Here is an 18319-nt window from a genome sequence, read left to right as displayed (position 1 = left end):
GGAAGTGAGTAAAAGGAAATTCCAATCTTATTGTTGTAAATAATAAATTATATTTTGAATAATAATAATAATATTTTGCCGCAGTAGCAAAAGTATTTAGTAGTGATGGCAGTTTTTCTTATAATTTATATTTATGTTGCAAAAATCAAACCCTTAATCTTATAATGTTAATGAGATAATTTATATGTTTGTAAGTTGTGGCAAAAAACGCCTTTAAATTGTGTTTTTCTTTTATTCTTTGTTTATTTCTACAGATATTTGTAGCAGACTCATGCCAAAGGTGTAGTTTTTTCTTAATACCAGAACAATTAATTAAATTTTCTAGAATTCCGTTTTTTGTTTATTTTATCATTTCATTCTTTAGAACTATGTATTTGTTTTGTAAATGATAGATATGTTTGCTTTAGACATGTTATATTACAAATGGGAGGACTTTCGACGTTTTTTTGTGGCAAAAAAAAAAAAAAAAATTTTGAGGCAGGGGTCAGTAATTTAAATTTGTCTAGCTGAATTTTTACAAAAGGCTTACAATTTGATTAATTAAAATAAATGCTAAATATTTAGAAAGATGAAGTCCATTTATAGTATTGTATATATACACCCATATATGTAGTTATTTAAAACAAACAACTTAGAAATACATATATATATCATAGCCAGGAATTTGCTGATGATCGAAGCCAGCTCACTTCTAAGGCCCTTTCTAAAAATCAAAGCAAACTGAATAAAAATTCATTAAAGTTCTAGTTCAACTCTAGTTCAGTGCTAGCTCAGTTCTAGTTCAGTTCTAGTTCAGTTCTAGTTCAGTTCTAGTTCAGTTCTAGTTCAGTTCTAGTTCAGTTCTAGTTCAGTTCTAGTTCAGTTCTAGTTCAGTTCTAGTTCAGTTCTAGTTCAGTTCTAGTTCAGTTCTAGTTCAGTTCTAGTTCAGTTCTAGTTCAGTTCTAGTTCAGTTCTAGTTCAGTTCTAGTTCAGTTCTAGTTCAGTTCTAGTTCAGTTCTAGTTCAGTTCTAGTTCAGTTCTAGTTCAGTTCTAGTTCAGTTCTAGTTCAGTTCTAGTTCAGTTCTAGTTCAGTTCTAGTTCAGTTCTAGTTCAGTTCTAGTTTAGTTCTAGTTCAGTTCTAGTTCAGTTCTAGTTCAGTTCTAGTTCAGTTCTAATTCAGTTCTAGTTCAGTTCTAGTTCAGTTCTAGTTCAGTTCTAGTTCAGTTCTAGTTCAGTTCTAGTTCAGTTCTAGTTCAGTTCTAGTTCAGTTTAGTTCTAGTTCAGTTCTAGTTCAGTTCTAGTTCAGTTCTAGTTCAGTTCTAGTTCAGTTCTAGTTCAGTTCTAGTTCAGTTCTAGTTCAGTTCTAGTTCAGTTCTAGTTCAGTTCTAGTTCAGTTCTAGTTCAGTTCTAGTTCAGTTCTAGTTCAGTTCTAGTTCAGTTCTAGTTCAGTTCTAGTTCAGTTCTAGTTCAGTTCTAGTTCAGTTCTAGTTCAGTTCTAGTTCAGTTCTAGTTCAGTTCTAGTTCAGTTCTAGTTCAGTTCTAGTTCAGTTCTAGTTCAGTTCTAGTTCAGTTCTAGTTCAGTTCTAGTTCAGTTCTAGTTCAGTTCTAGTTCAGTTCTAGTTCAGTTCTAGTTCAGTTCTAGTTCAGTTCTAGTTCAGTTCTAGTTCAGTTCTAGTTCAGTTCTAGTTCAGTTCTAGTTCAGTTCTAGTTCAGTTCTAGTTCAGTTCTAGTTCAGTTCTAGTTCAGTTCTAGTTCAGTTCTAGTTCAGTTCTAGTTCAGTTCTAGTTCAGTTCTAGTTCAGTTCTAGTTCAGTTCTATTTCATTTCTAGTTCAGTTCTAGTTCAGTTCTAGTTCAGTTCTAGTTCAGTTCTAGTTCAGTTCTAGTTCAGTTCTAGTTCAGTTCTAGTTCAGTTCTAGTTCAGTTCTAGTTCAGTTCTAGTTCAGTTCTAGTCAGTTCTAGTTCAGTTCTAGTTCAGTTAGTTCAGTTCTAGTTCAGTTCTAGTTCAGTTCTAGTTCAGTTCTAGTTCAGTTCTAGTTCAGTTCTAGTTCAGTTCTAGTTCAGTTCTAGTTCAGTTCTAGTTCAGTTCTAGTTCAGTTCTAGTTCAGTTCTAGTTCAGTTCTAGTTCAGTTCTAGTTCAGTTCTAGTTCAGTTCTAGTTCAGTTCTAGTTCAGTTCTAGTTCAGTTCTAGTTCAGTTCTAGTTCAGTTCTAGTTCAGTTCTAGTTCAGTTCTAGTTCTCTTATAGTGCAGTTCTAGTTAAGTTCTAGTTCATTTCTAGTTCAGTACTAATTCAGTTCTAGTTCAGTTCTAGTTCAGTTCTAGTTCAGTTCTAGTTCAGTTCTAGTTCAGTTCTAGTTCAGTTCTAGTTCAGTTCTAGTTCAGTTCTAGTTCAGTTCTAGTTCAGTTCTAGTTCTAGTTCAGTTCTAGTTCAGTTCTAGTTCAGTTCTAGTTCAGTTCTAGTTCAGTTCTAGTTCAGTTCTAGTTCAGTTCTAGTTCAGTTCTAGTTCAGTTCTAGTTCAGTTCTAGTTCAGTTCTAGTTCAGTTCTAGTTCAGTTCTAGTTCAGTTCTAGTTCAGTTCTAGTTCAGTTCTAGTTCAGTTCTAGTTCAGTTCTAGTTCAGTTCTAGTTCAGTTCTAGTTCAGTTCTAGTTCAGTTCTAGTTCAGTTCTAGTTCAGTTCTAGTTCAGTTCTAGTTCAGTTCTAGTTCAGTTCTAGTTCAGTTCTAGTTCAGTTCTAGTTCAGTTCTAGTTCAGTTCTAGTTCCGTTCTAGTTCTCTTATAGTGCAGTTCTAGTTAAGTTCTAGTTCATTTCTAGTTCAGTACTAATTCAGTTCTCGAATAAGATGATATTGTTAATGTGATTTAAATAAAAAAAATTCTTTGAAATGAGAACTATTCGAAAAATTAAAAAATAGTCGCTAGAAACCATTCCTTTCTCTTGCTCAAAGTCACTATGTTTAAAACGATCCCCCAGTTCTTAATTAGATTCTCTTTATATAAATAAAGAGTTCTAGACAAATAAAACAAGTTTTCTTCAGCAGTTCTTTATTAATTTAACTGTAACTTTTATTTCTTCTTTTGTATTATAATTTTAAATATTTGTTACAACTACTATCATTATTACAATTTACATCATTACTTAAACGTGATAGGAATTTCCATTTTAAGCAACTCTACTACTGTTTAGCTGCCATAAACGACGTTTCCTTTTAAAAAAACGAAAAAAATCTAAAATACAATTTATTTTATTGCAGCGACTTTAAATGTTATTAAGGAAATATTTATCAAATAATAAACAACTTAAAACGGAAATGACCTTTTGAGCTTTTTTTTTTCGTTACAAAACAAAAGAGTCTTGCAGAAAAATTATATTTGAAAAAAAAAAAAAAAAAAGATTTGAATTTTTAATATTCACAAAATTTCTGCGCGAAATGTAGAAAATATGATGAGTCCTTTAGTTTAAGCTATTTTTATATTTTTGTCTTGCCAAAAGTAATAATTTCATTTTATTACTTTTTTTTGTTCGTTTTGCATAAGTATGAATTCAACTACTTTTTATTTACAAAATTTTTTTCTTAACGATTTTTATTAAACGTTTTTATGTTTGATTTTCTTTTTCGTATATTTACAGGTTGTTGTTTTGTGACATTTTATACCCGCCGTGCTGCCTTAAAAGCTCAAGATGCCCTGCACAATGTTAAAACCTTAAATGGGGTAAGTTCATATATTTACGAAAAGTACTAAAATTTACATTTTTTCTTGTTTTCTTCTATTCGTTAAGGTTTTTCGTAAAAAGTTTTTCTGCTCTTACTTAAAAATTGTTGTATATAAACTTGGTTTTTATTTCGTTTCTTTAGTACTTATTGCCGTTTTTTTTTTGTTGATTTTTTGTGGGTTCATTTTGTTGGCAATTTAGTCAACAATTTATGAAATTTATGTTTCTGGATTTGGACTTGTTGTTATAGTATGCTTTTTTTACTGTGTTGTGTTAGCAGTTTTATACACACAGTTTTGCTGGAATATTAATAATGGCGAGGATTTACAAGTTTTTTCTTCGTTTTTTTTACATTTTTATAAATTATTACTAATTAGGTTTTAAAAACTCTTACTGAAGTAAAGTCATGAATATACACTAAGAAAAATTAAGGGGTTTACATTGCATGTATTGTTCTTTTAGAACTAATTTCTGCCATAAATGAAATTGAACACTCATGTGTTCCTAGTGATAATATTGGACATAGTCCTTATTTTCCTTCTGAAAAATGTTTAATTTAATAAAAATTTTCTTTACGATTTTAAACATTTTTTCCACTGTGTGTGATATTATTAGCTTTAAAAATTCATAGCAATAAAAATGTTCTTAACCAACAAAAGAGCAGATATTATTTAACTTTTTGGGGGCCAGCATAAACAAACGTATTTTCAAAGTAAGGGCCCACATATGAAAAACATTAAAGCTTTTTATTTCACTTTATAATATTATTGTCCATCTGAATGCATTTTATCCAAAGTTATAGTCTTCAAAAAGCTTTCTTTGTGAAAGAACATTTTGTAGTAAGTTTCTCGAAATTGTTTCTAAAAAGCTTATTTTTATTTAATTTTTTTAAAAAGCTCTTTTTTATTTCTATAAAATTAATTTTTATTAAAGCTTTTTGTTTAATAACAATTAAAAAAAAACTCATTTCATTAAAAAATTTTAACAAAGTATATTTTTTCTTAATGCTTTTTCTATATTTTTATATTTTCTATAAAAAGCATTTGATTCAAAGTTATATTCTTCAAAAAGCTTTCTTTGTGAAAGAACATGTTGTAGTAAATTTCTCGAAATTGTTAATTTTCTAAAAGGCTTATTTTTACTTAATTTTTTTAAAAGCTTTTTGTTTAATAACAATTTAAAGAAAAAACTCATTTCATTAAAAAATTTTTACAATGTAGGTATATTTTTTCAAAAAGCTTTTTCTATATTCTTATATTTTCTATAAAAAGCCTTTTCATTTAAAAGCTTATTGTAATTAGCTAATTGTAAAAGGCTTTCTATAAAAGATTGCCTTAAAAAGCTTTTCATTTAAAAGCTTATTGTAATTAGCTAATTGTAAAAAGCTTTCTTTAAAAGATTACCATAAAAAGCTTTTCATTTAAAAGTTTATTGCAATTAGTTTTTCGGTTAGAGCTTTGTGATATAAGGTTTTCATTTAAAAGCATTCACTCGTTTATAACTTTGTAATGAAATGCTTTTCCTTTAAAAGCTTTAACATTTTCATTTATAAGTTTTTAAAACTTATTGAAAAAAGCTATTAATTTATTAGTTAATTACAAAAAGCTTTTTTTAAAATAGTATAATAAAAAAGCTTTTCATTTAAAATCTTACTATATAAAGCTTTTAAAATAGTATCATAACAAAGCTTTTCATTTAAAATCTTACTGTAAAAAGCTTTTAAAATAGTATCATAAAAAAGCTTTTCATTTAAAATCTTACCGTAAAAAGCTTTTCATTTATAACTTTGTGATAAAAAGCTTTACATTTAAAAGCTCATTTTACAAATATTTTAATTTAAAAGTTTGTTATATAAAGTTTTTTTCTTTAAGAATTGCTGATTATAAAATCAATTCATATACAGTTTTATTCTTTAAAGCTTTTTATATAAAATCATCTTGTGATAAGCTTTTTATTTAAAAAATTATTATGAAAAGTTTCTTGCTAAATAGTCTATTATGAAAAGCTTATTGTAAAAAGCATTGTATATGTATTGAAAACGTTTCATATAAAGATTTTAGTTTAAATTATAAAAAGCTTTTTCTTCAAATATTTATTTAAAAATTTGGTTGTAAGTATTGTTAAATGCTTTTTATTAAAAAGTTATTTTAAAAATCTTTTCTTTTTTAAATAAGCTTTTTAATAAAATAAAAAAGCAGTTTTTTAAAAACTAAGTCCTTCAAAGCTTTAATAGACATATTTTTCTTTTAAATATTACTTTTATAAAAAGCTGTTTTTAAGATATTTTTTGCAAAAAGTGTTTAATTAAAAGCTTTTTTTGCAAAGCGTTTTTGATAAAAGATTTATTTAAAGCTCTTTTAATTAAAATCCATATGAAAAGATTAATTATTTAAGATCTTTCTTCAAAAACTTATTTTTTTAAGAAATATATTTAAAAAATGATTAAAAAACATTAGCTTTTTGCAAAAAAAATGTTGTTTCAAAAGTTTTAAAAAGCTGTTTAACAAAGAGATTTTTACACTCAAGTTAATAATACAATTTAAACAGGTTTTTAACAATAAGGCTAAAGTTTGTGACAGTTGTGTTTTATCCCAATATACTTATTGCATAGAGGTGTTCTTAAAGAGCTTTTGTACAAAAGCTCAATAATCATTTTGACGAGTGGTGGCAATTTTAATTCCAACACAATTATTTCGTTAACTGAAACCAATTTCTTCTTATTCTTTCTGTGTACAGCCCGAGTACAGCACTCTTTTACTTTGTTAAGAACCAAAGTCAACTATTTAATATGCAATATTTAACAACTCATACTGCTACCATAATAACTCTACTATAAATGCTCTAAAAAAGAAAACATTGCTGCTATCTCGAACACGCGAAATTTTCTTTTACAATTGTATACGCTCGTAACAACTATTGTGTTAATCACATTTGAAAAATGACTATGAAACAATGAACGATTAATTTTGCAACATTTTTCTGTAAATTTTTCTTATATTTTCGCCATTTTCAACCAGACAATCAACCGACCAAAAGAACCACACACACACATACATACATATCTGGTGTGTACAAGCAGGAACTGTGCAAAAACTGCATAACATCAGATATATATACTGCGCAAAAAAGGGGTCAACTATTTCGCTTTTAATCGTTTTAAAAGAACATTTTTTTCTCGTCATGATTTTTAATGTAAATATTTCGTCGTTGCATTATTAAAATGTTAAAGTAAAAATGTGGCAGTGAGAAAAAAAAATGGCAACCAACGATAAAGAATTGAAGTGACTAAAGGCGTAAAATTAACTAAAGAATTTTATATAATTTTTTATGCAGAATGTTTTCTTTTTTCATTAGAATAAATTTGAGTTGTTAACTGAAGCGGTTAGAGAAAGCTGTAGTAGAAAATGATCAGGAAGAAAAAAAAAAATATGCCTTAAAGCTAGTTGGGTTTTTATAAAATATGCTTATTTCTGTAGGATTTTTTTTTCTAAATTTCATGAAAATGTTACTAATTAAAAACAGCTTAAAGTGATGAATAGAGTGAGGAAATATTGGTTATTTTTTACATAGAGCACATTAAGGATTAGCAGATATTCGAAAATGTATAATTTTTGTTTTTTTTGCTATTCAGAATAAAAAAAAATTTTTTCATGCCCTAATACAACCCAATTAGTAGTGTAAAAATTCGACTTTATTTGGTAACCCTATTTTATACTTAGTCCTTTCTTAATACAATTTATATACCAAATACTTGCATACAAAAGAAGTGTATATGAAAGAGCCAGCAAGGACATGCATACAAGTACGTTGTGCAACTACGCAACTCTTTTTTTTACAGTGATTTATTGACATTACAGTCAGTCCATTTTTAAAGCGCCGGAAATTCTATGTTATAAGTCACGTTGAAGCGCGCTTAAAAACTTTAAGCAAAAAAAGGAATGAAATGAAAGCATAGTGGGCAACAAAAGCAATAACAAACAGACCGAGGATGGATGTTTGTAACAGAGTATTAATAGTGAAAAGACCCATTTGGAAATTTTACGAAAATTTATATTATAGTCTAGTTAATAGTCTAGTCTATAGTCTAGTCTATAGTCTAGTCTATAGTCTAGTCTATAGTCTAGTCTATAGTCTAGTCTATAGTCTAGTCTGTAGTCTAGTCTATAGTCTAGTCTATAGTCTAGTCTATATAGTCTAGTCTAGTCTATAGTCTAGTCTATAGTCTGGTCTATAGTCTAGTCTATAATCTAGTCTATAGTCTGGTCTATAGTCTAGTCTATAGTCTAGTCTATAGTCTAGTCTATAGTCTAGTCTATAGTCTAGTCTATAGTCTAGTCTATAGTCTATAGTCTAGTCTATAGTCTAGTCTATAGTCTAGTCTATAGTCTAGTCTATAGTCTAGTCTATAGTCTAGTCTATAGTCTAGTCTATAGTCTAGTCTATAGTCTAGTCTATAGTCTAGTCTATAGTCTAGTCTATAGTCTAGTCTATAGTCTAGTCTATAGTCTAGTCTATAGTCTAGTCTATAGTCTAGTCTATAGTCTAGTCTATAGTCTAGTCTATAGTCTAGTCTATAGTCTAGTCTATAGTCTAGTCTATAGTCTAGTCTATAGTCTAGTCTATAGTCTAGTCATAGTCTAGTCTATAGTCTATAGTCTAGTCTATAGTCTAGTCTATAGTCTTCTATAGTCTAGTCTATAGTCTAATCTATAGTCTAGTCTATAGTATAGTCTCTAGTCTAGTCTATAGTCTAGTCTATAGTCTAGTCTAGTCTAGTCTATAGTCTATAGTCTAGTCTATAGTCTAGTCTATAGTCTAGTCTATAGTCTAGTCTATAGTCTAGTCTACAGTCTAGTCTATAGTCTGGTCTATAGTCTAGTCTAGTCTACAGTCTAGTCTATAGTCTAGTCTATAGTCTAGTCTATAGTCTAGTCTATAGTCTAGTCTATAGTCTAGTCTATAGTCTAGTCTATAGTCTAGTCTATAGTCTAGTCTATAGTCTAGTCTATAGTCTAGTCTATAGTCTAGTCTATAGTCTAGTCTATAGTCTAGTCTATAGTCTAGTCTATAGTCTAGTCTATAGTCTAGTCTATAGTCTAGTCTATAGTCTAGTCTATAGTCTAGTCTATAGTCTAGTCTATAGTATAGTCTATAGTATAGTCTATAGTCTAGTCTATAGTCTCTAGTCTATAGTCTAGTCTATAGTCTAGTCTATAGTCTAGTCTATAGTCTAGTCTATAGTCTAGTCTATAGTCTAGTCTATAGTCTAGTCTATAGTCTAGTCTATAGTCTAGTCTATAGTCTAGTCTATAGTCTAGTCTATAGTCTAGTCTATAGTCTAGTCTATAGTCTAGTCTATAGTCTAGTCTATAGTCTAGTCTATAGTCTAGACTATAGTCTAGTCTATAGTCTAGTCTATAGTCTAGTCTATAGTCTAGTCTATAGTCTAGTCTATAGTCTAGTCTATAGTCTAGTCTATAGTCTAGTCCATAGTCTAGTCTATAGTCTAGTCCATAGTCTAGCCTATAGTCTAGTCTATAGTCTACTCTATAATCTAATCTATAGTCTAGTATATAGTCAAGTTTATAGTCTAATTAATAGTTTAGTCTATATCTAGCCTAGAAGTCGCTTAAATTATCCTTTTGGTTTTAATGTTCCACAATCACTGATGACTCTGTGTCTATGAATGGTTTTGAATGAGTTTTGTTATAAAAAATATGCCAAAGAATACCCAGTAGATTTTAAAGGCATTAAGACTTGATTTCCTAATAGTATTCCTAAATATATCAAAATAGTCCATCATCTCTCTTAAGTAACGTGGAGCAATTTCAAATTCGTATTTATATTAGTAAACAGTTTATCCAGACTAAGTAATCTACTCTTTAAATGCAAAAATTGGATAAAATTGCATTTTCTAAACAGTTACCTAGAACAGCAGGTTTGTTCCACTACCACTGCAACTACTACTATAACTACTCATACAAACTCTCTTTTAGCACTGCGGAAATGTTAGTATGCGGATTTTGGTGTCGACCACTTTAAATTGTTCAACCACATACATATGTATGTATATGAATGCACATATTTACAAACAAATTTCAGCACACATGAACATACATTTATATGTATCCTAAAGAATGTATATCTAAGTACTAACTAACGAATATCTAATGCGTATAAAAGCTCATGTTTATGTCGCCTTTGTATGCTTTAGATAATGATGAGTATTAATTATAACGAGGATAGTATGAAAAGAAATTTAAAAATTGCACTTAATACTTATAGCTTTAACAAAGCGATAACTTATGGATATGGTCATTACTCATGATCCAGTGAAAGGACTCGGTTTTGACAATTGAGTTAGTTATATTATACATTTTTTTTTTTATTTTTTTATTAAACAAGTTTCTTAATATTCCAGTTGGATTTTGAGTTAACTTAAAACTTATGGTTAACGAGAAATGAATCAGAGATGACTGAAAAGCTTATCATTTTACTTATAAAATACTCTTCAGTTTTGCAATGTAATGTCATAGGAACGAGTCAGTGCTCACTCACTATACAGTTTGAGTTAAGTACTTTGAAGCTAGTCATAATAAGTTAGCAGAAAGTTAACTCACAAAATGCTAAAGGGATATAACAAAAAAAGGTATTACGAAAGATTTTCGATAATTCGTAAAATTAGAAAAGGGTGTGATAGAATAATGTTTCATATTATAATGAAATTTTCATAAATATTACGTTAAAATTAGTATATATATATTTATATGTATATATGTATATGGGGAACCCAACTATAAAAATCGATGTCTTCCGATTTAGATGAAATTTGCACTATGGGATAATAGGCCGGACACAAAGCTCTATCGGTCAAGAACTGCCGGACTTAGAGGGGGTCAAAGTTAGATATTTTGGTCATACAGGGTTTTACTCAAATGAGTGTAACTTTTCCTATTGGTCCTAGCAAAAATTGTCCAAAGGAGTTCAGATAGCTATTACTTCCTTCTTTCCAAATTTTTTGAAAATTTTTTTAATATTTTTTTTTTAATTTTTTTTTTCAAAATGGTTCTTTTTTTTTTTTTTTTTTTTTTTGCTTAAAAGAAAGCTTATACAATTTCCTTTGAGGGATTTTTAGTCCCATAGTGGGTTGCGAGTGGAATATCCATCAAAAAAAAACTATTTTCTAACTTAAGAATAATTTTTTTTCTATATTAGGCACTTAATTTTCCCTATTTTTTCAAATGGCCTATTTTTTTTGAATTTTTCTTTCACTCAAAAGACCATTTCCATGGTCACTTAGTGGGATGAAAGGGGCATTTGTGAAAAAAAAACTTTGGATTAAAATTAGTAGTAAGTAAGTTTAGTTAGTAGTAGTAGTAGTTAGTTAGTTAGTAGTAGTTAGTAGTAGTAGTTAGTAGTTAGTTAGTTAGTTAGTAGTTAGTTAGTTAGTTAGTTAGTTAGTTAGTTAGGTTAGTTAGTTAGTTAGTTAGTTAGTTAGTTAGTTAGTAGTTAGTTAGTTAGTTAGTTAGTTAGTTAGTAGTTAGTTAGTTAGTAGTTGTTAGTTAGTTAGTTAGTTAGTTAGTTAGTTAGTTAGTTAGTTAGTTAGTTAGTTAGTTAGTTAGTTAGTTAGTTGTTAGTTAGTTAGTTAGTTAGTTAGTTAGTAGTTAGTTAGTTAGTTAGTAGTTAGTTAGTTAGTTAGTTAGTTAGTTAGTTAGTTAGTTAGTTAGTTAGTTAGTTAGTTAGTTAGTAGTTAGTTAGTTAGTTAGTTAGTTAGTTAGTAGTTAGTTAGTTAGTTAGTTAGTTAGTTAGTTAGTTAGTTAGTTAGTTAGTTAGTTAGTTATAGTTAGTTAGTTAGTTAGTTAGTTAGTTAGTTAGTTAGTTAGTTAGTTAGTTAGTTAGTAGTTAGTTAGTTAGTTAGTTAGTTAGTTAGTTAGTTAGTTAGTTAGTTAGTTAGTTAGTTAGTTAGTTAGTTAGTTAGTTAGTTAGTTAGTTAGTTAGTTAGTTAGTTAGTTAGTTAGTTAGTTAGTTAGTTAGTTAGTTAGTTAGTTAGTTAGTTAGTAGTAGTTAGTTAGTTAGTTAGTTAGTGTAGTTAGTTAGTTAGTTAGTAGTTAGTTAGTTAGTTAGTTAGTTAGTTAGTTAGTTAGTTAGTTAGTTAGTTAGTAGTTAGTTAGTTAGTTAGTTAGTTGTTAGTTAGTTAGTTAGTTAGTTAGTTAGTTAGTTAGTAGTTAGTTAGTAGTAGTTAGTTAGTTAGTTAGTTAGTTAGTTAGTTAGTTAGTTAGTAGTTAGTAGTTAGTTAGTTAGTTAGTTAGTTAGTTAGTTAGTTAGTTAGTTAGTTAGTAGTTAGTTAGACTTAGTTAGTTAGTTAGTTAGTTAAGTTTAGGTAGTTAGTTAGTTAGTTGTAGTTAGTTAGTTAGTTAGTTAGTAGTTAGTTAGTTAGTTAGTTAGTTAGTCGTTAGTTAGTTAGTAGTTAGTTAGTTAGTTAGTTAGTTAGTTAGTAGTTAGTTAGTTAGTTAGTTAGTTAGTTAGTTAGTTAGTTAGTAGTTAGTTAGTTAGTTAGTTAGTTAGTTGGTTAGTTAGTTAGTTAGTTAGTTAGTTAGTTAGTTAGTTAGTTAGTTAGTTAGTAGTTAGTTAGTTAGTTAGTAGTTAGTTAGTTAGTTAGTTAGTTAGTTAGTTAGTTAGTTAGTTAGTTAGTAGTTAGTTAGTTAGAGTAGTTAGTTAGTTAGTTAGTTAGTTAGTAGTTAGTAGTAGTAGTTAGTTCGTTAGTTAGTAGTTAGTAGTTAGTTAGTTAGTTAGTTAGTTAGTTAGTTAGTTAGTAGTTAGTTAGTAGTTAGTTAGTTAGTAGTTAGTTAGTTAGTTAGTTAGTTAGTAGTTAGTTAGTTAGTTAGTTAGTTAGTAGTTAGTTAGTTAGTTAGTTAGTTAGTTAGTTAGTTAGTTAGTTAGTTAGTTAGTAGTTAGTTAGTTAGTTAGTTAGTTAGTAGTTAGTTAGTTAGTTAGTTAGTTAGTTAGTTAGTTAGTTAGTTAGTTAGTTAGTTAGTAGTTAGTTAGTTAGTTAGTTAGTAGTAGTTAGTTAGTTAGTTAGTTAGTTAGTTAGTTAGTTAGTAGTTAGTTAGTAGTAGTAGTTAGTTAGTTAGTTAGTTAGTTAGTTAGTTAGTTAGTTAGTTAGTTAGTTAGTTAGTTAGTTAGTTAGTTAGTTAGTTAGTTAGTTAGTTAGTTAGTTAGTTAGTAGTTAGTTAGTTAGTAGTTAGTTAGTTAGTTAGTTAGTTAGTTAGTTAGTTAGTTAGTTAGTTAGTTAGTTAGTTAGTTAGTTAGTTAGTTAGTTAGTTAGTTAGTTAGTTAGTTAGTTAGTTAGTTAGTTAGTTAGTTAGTTAGTTTCGTTAACAGACTTCTTAGTTTGTACCTCATAATAGGTAATTGTTATATGTATTCCTTAAACAACTTGGAAATTTTATGAATATCCGCGATAATAACACATTTTAGCGGATACTAAACTAGCTATGAGTAACATATGAGCTGAAAAATTATAAATTTCATTAGTTAAAAACCAGAAAATGAATGAATAAATAAAAGAAAAACTTAAATTCCATTAGCAATACAAAAGTAGTAAAATGAAAGAAGGAATAAAGAATTTTAATTGCTGGTTGGTTGACAATATTTTTTACACAGATAATTCATATACGCAATATTACTTTTGCAAATGACTTTTTTAAAACAGAGTCATTAAAAATAAAAGTAGTGGAGAAGTTTAAAAAATAGATAAATAAAATAAGTGCGAACCACCATGGTGTGGTGTTTGGTATTTGGAATTAGAGATAAGTATTTGTTATAAATTTTCTTCTTTTTTATTACATAAATTGTTTTTAAGTATGAATTATGAGTTAGTTGGTTTGGTGCTAGTTATTAACGTTATTTGTCTTTTTTTATAGTAGAGGATTAGTAGAAAGTGCTGACAAGTTCAGAGGATTATAATTAAGGGATTTGGTATTTAATTTAAATTTGTTTGTATAAGAATTATTAATATTAAAATGGTTTTTTTGAAGCAGTAAATTAGTGTTAATTATATACAAAGAGTAGCCTAATATTAGGCTTTTTATGGCTTTTACATAGTTTTGAACAGTTTGTACTATATTTGCTCTAAAATAGTTTTAAATTTTTGTTTTATGAATATAATATTTAAATAATATTCTTATTTTCCTTGCAGATGTATCATCCCATACAAATGAAACCCGCCGATAGTGAAAATCGTAATGGTAAGTGAATTTTATTTCTCTGTTTGTTTTACCAAAAACAAAGTCTATATTTTTAAGTTTATGGGTACAAATAGTCGTAACTTGAAATGCAGATAAAACAAAAATCAGCAAAAAAAAATTTTTCGACCAGCATACAAAATATTCATTTATCTTTTAAACCAAATGGAAAAAACACAAACTCACAACTAGAAACGAAACAAATTGACCTACAAAGGAAAAAAATGAACTTAAATTTCTAGAAGGAGCAAAAAAAAAAAAAGTGAAACCATTGACTAGACCTTTGGTTCCAAACAAAAATAGCAACAACGGCAACGGCAGTTCTATAAACAAAAATTGTGGGTTCAACAGCAACAACAAAAGCAACATACAATTTTATATACATATAACAAATGTTGTTGTTTTGGTTTAGTTTATTTGGTTAAAGTTAGTGAGTACCATACGAGAGGGTGTGGGAGAGTCATATTGTCCTTGTTTTATTTCCTTTGGAAATTTTAGAGTGTGCACTCGAGTGTGCTGGTAGAGTGTTTGTGTAGAGACCCCCAGTAGTTTTAAATGGAGTTAATGGTGAACATTCTTTCGAGTTATTTATATATTCAAATGTTCAATCATTTGACTTATGCTCTCTTTTTTGGAGAGAGTAATTCAATCCTCTATTTAGGCCTGTAATCGGCATAATGTAAACATGAGAAGACTATTAATGATTTTGATAGTTTTTTATGTATTTTTAAGCTTAAAGTTAGGTTAAGAGTATAAGAAAGCTCTTTTTGCCGATGTATGCTTTAAGACAGCTCTATGCAATGAGCTCTCTTAAGAACTTTTTTGTACTCTTGGATTTACACGAGAATAAAAATTTGGATTCATATAGCACATTCGAGAGCTCTTTGTATATCGACGATTTATGGTCTCAGGATGAGATGAATTTTTAATTTAGCAATCTTAACAAAGAGCAACAAAGTCATGTTAAACTTTTTATTGTACTATATACTAGCAACTAGTTATTTGACCCGCCAAAAGTAATCTATTGCAGAGCCCAGAGTCCACTAGTAAACAAATAAACTGAAAAGTTATTTGATATTCGTGTTAAAATAAATGGTCACGTGTCTTAGTTTATAACCGGAAATAATTTTGATGGCCACCGCGATATGACGGGTCCTGATAGTTTCAGAATATCAATGTGCTATAAAAGGGTCACATAAACAATGTGAGGAGGCCAAATAACACAAACACTTGACAAACTTTCACATTATTTGAACTTTAGTCACCATCACTATTTTGAGACTGTATGTCCAAAATCACACAAAAACAAACATTAACAAAAAAAGCAATTTTTTGAATCCAGTCTTAAGGAACGTTTTTAAAAGGCCTGGTACTTTACATAGAGCACCTACATTCTTCTTTCAATAAAGGATATGCTTAAGTGGGTAATGATTACACAAAGTAATTCATTACATAGTCAATTACAATGTGTTATTGAGCAATAATCTATTACAATTACTTATAATTTTTATTGAAGTTTTTCCACTTACAATTTCCTGTAATGTGTAATTTACCATTAAGCAATAACATTTACTTGTAATTGTAATTTTTGTTTTGTCAATTACAATTGCTTGAAGTTACAATTGCTTCTTTAGGTATTTGTAATTCTAAATTACAAGTAATTACAAGAAAAAAAATTCACAATTACAACTAATTGTAATTGGCAAAATTTTAATTATATACAAGTAATTGAAATCTTTAATTACGATTACAAATATTTGTATTTGGCAGAACTTCAGTTATAATTACAAGTAATTGTAAAAGAAAAAACTTTAATTACAATTGTAATTGTAACAGAAAATGTAATCATTACTCCTCAAGCCAAAAATATTAGTAAAAAACTTGTCTGATTTTAATACTTTAAAAGTATTTGAAATTAAAATTGTTCCAATTACAATCACTTACCATTGAATCTTTGCCAATTACTTTTAATTGTAATTTAAATATTACAAATTACATTTATGTGTAATTGCAACTATTTTAATTGTAATTGTTAAGTAATTGTGAAATATTACTATTTAATATTTTGGATTTATTATTTTAATATAATTATAATTACTTATAATTGTAATTGAAGTAATGCCAATTACAATTTTATGCAATAGCTCAATTACAAAAAAATAATAATTCCAAAGAATACAATTAATTACTTATTGTTCTGTAATATATTACTTAATATCTGGATTGGAAGATTACATTAGTAGTAATTGTAATTCAATTACATTAAAAGCTATTGAAATTATAATTCAATTACATTACAAGTAATTAGAATTCTTATTTAATTATATTGGAATTTGAATTACAATTACTTGTAATTTTTACCTTTTTTAACAATTTAAAATAATAGTAATTAGCATTATTTGGTTATTTCTCAATTACACATTACAAGGAATTGTTATTGACCAAGTAATGAATTACTTAATATAATCATTATGCCCTAAGCCTGCTTAATGTAATTATTATCACCTCTTGTCCTTAAGGCCTGCAGAAATCATTCTTGAGTAAGTAATGCAAAAGCTTTCTAGAGTAATGAATGACTCTTTGTGGCCCTGTGTAGTCAAGGCCTTACAATTCTTAACCCTGTCAGAAATTCCTATGTGTCGTTTTGAAATAATTTGGACACAAGCAGCCAAAGGCATCTAAAACATACATCAACACTTGGTGACAATGAGCGACTATACTAAATCATTTAGAGTGTTTCGTAGAAAAATGTGAACGTTTTTGTTTTCTCGTACTATCGGTTTAATATTTACTTCACTTTTAGATTCTGTTGCTTTTGGGATACAGTAAATATATAAATAATAAATTATTTACTACTTGACAAAAGATTGCTGAAGATTAAAGAGAACTTTTGGTGGAATCGTATGCGAAAAAATTGGTGAAATATTTAAAATTTTTAAATATATCACCACTAACTCTGAGCTATAATTTAAGTAAATATTTTGCACGCTATTGGTGTAGGTTATGAATCATTTAAACCTTGAATTAAACACACTTTCACTTTATTTGACTTAAACAAATTTTTATTTTTTACCAACCAAAATCAATACTGTTTATGGGAAAAACACAATTTTAACCTAAATTTTACAAATATTTGTATATATGTTTTTATCTTAAACAAATACAAAATTGATGATATAAGCAAATAATAGAAAAAAAGAGTAAATATATACATACATATAAACAATTTTGGAAATAAAACGATTTACATACATACATATGTTGTAACAAAAAAATATTCAAATAACTGCTAGCAGCAAAATGCCAATTTAATAAAATGCTTGACTTAACTGTGTTCATGTACACTTCTCCGAAATGCAGTGTGGCTTTTTGGGAAAAATTTTGTTAGGAAAATTTAAAAAAAAAAAAAAAAAAAAAATTTTTTTGAAAACATTTTTTTTTTTATCTGAACCAATTTTTTGTAGGAATACGGTGCGTATTAATGTACTAAATACGAAAAAAATAAAAAATATATTTCTCTGAAAAGGTCCTCAGTTTCTTGAAAATGTTCATAACAGTACATAATGTTCAAATAGATAATGTGCATCGATCGAAATTACTATTTTAGAGAATAATCTATCTTTGTAAGAAGGAAACACGAATTTCATAAAAGAAGTAATTGAAAAATTTCAATTCTTAATAATAAACAATTGACATAATATTGAATTTAGTGGAATATTAAAGGTTTAACAAGCAATATTTAAGTAATTAGCAACTACATATGTATGTATTTAGAAAAAAGTTCAAGTATGAAGTTATTAATCGGTCAAAGACGACAATATTTTAATCTACACTCACTCAAAAAAGCCTAAACTCAGAGCTAGGGGCATTTCCTAAGCAGATATTTTAGACGAAAAGTTTTATGGAATCTAAGTGAAATCAAAAGCAGGCTACGAATTTATTAAATAATTTCAAAATGATGACTAATTCATTTTTTTCATACGCAATTCTAATTTTCTATAACTAACTGGATGATCCAAATTACAGATTATGAATAACAAACACCTGAACATGTCTTTCTCTCCACCCTGAAGGGTAGGTATATCTAACATAAACAGTGAAAAACAATTGTTGTTATACATAATCTAGAATTTGAAGCTAAAACAATAACAATGCAATTTACACAGCAATGATAATAAATTTTAATGGAAAAATAAAAAAAAGTAACAACAAAAAATAAGAGCATCTTCAAATATAAACATAAACTGCAATTGAAAAGTGATATATAGACAATAGCAGACATTTTAACAGACAAACAGACAGACAGACGTAACATAATATAGAGAACAATAATTTAATGATGTATTTGTTGTTTGTAAATCTATAAACATAGGCCGGTGTAAAAT

General features: G+C 27.8%; 1 protein-coding gene across 1 annotated transcript in view; it reads left to right on the top strand.

The window, feature by feature from the left end:
• Positions 1-14096, top strand: part of LOC119611287 (probable serine/threonine-protein kinase cdc7) — a 100390-nt gene extending 86294 nt beyond the window's left edge. The window contains exons 3-4 of the mRNA XM_037966821.1: positions 3607-3689; positions 13889-14096. Coding sequence (XP_037822749.1) covers positions 3607-3689; positions 13889-13945 — 140 coding nt within the window. The 3' untranslated portion in view covers positions 13946-14096. The remainder of the gene's footprint in view (positions 1-3606; positions 3690-13888) is intronic.
• Positions 14097-18319: the final 4223 nt, after the last annotated feature.

This window comes from Lucilia sericata, unplaced genomic scaffold (genome assembly GCF_015586225.1).
Source record: "Lucilia sericata isolate MDLA Ls3-8-SP2 unplaced genomic scaffold, ASM1558622v1 Contig001411F_arrow, whole genome shotgun sequence".
Lineage (NCBI taxonomy): Eukaryota > Metazoa > Arthropoda > Insecta > Diptera > Calliphoridae > Lucilia > Lucilia sericata.
This window is presented reverse-complemented; position numbering and strand designations above follow the sequence as displayed.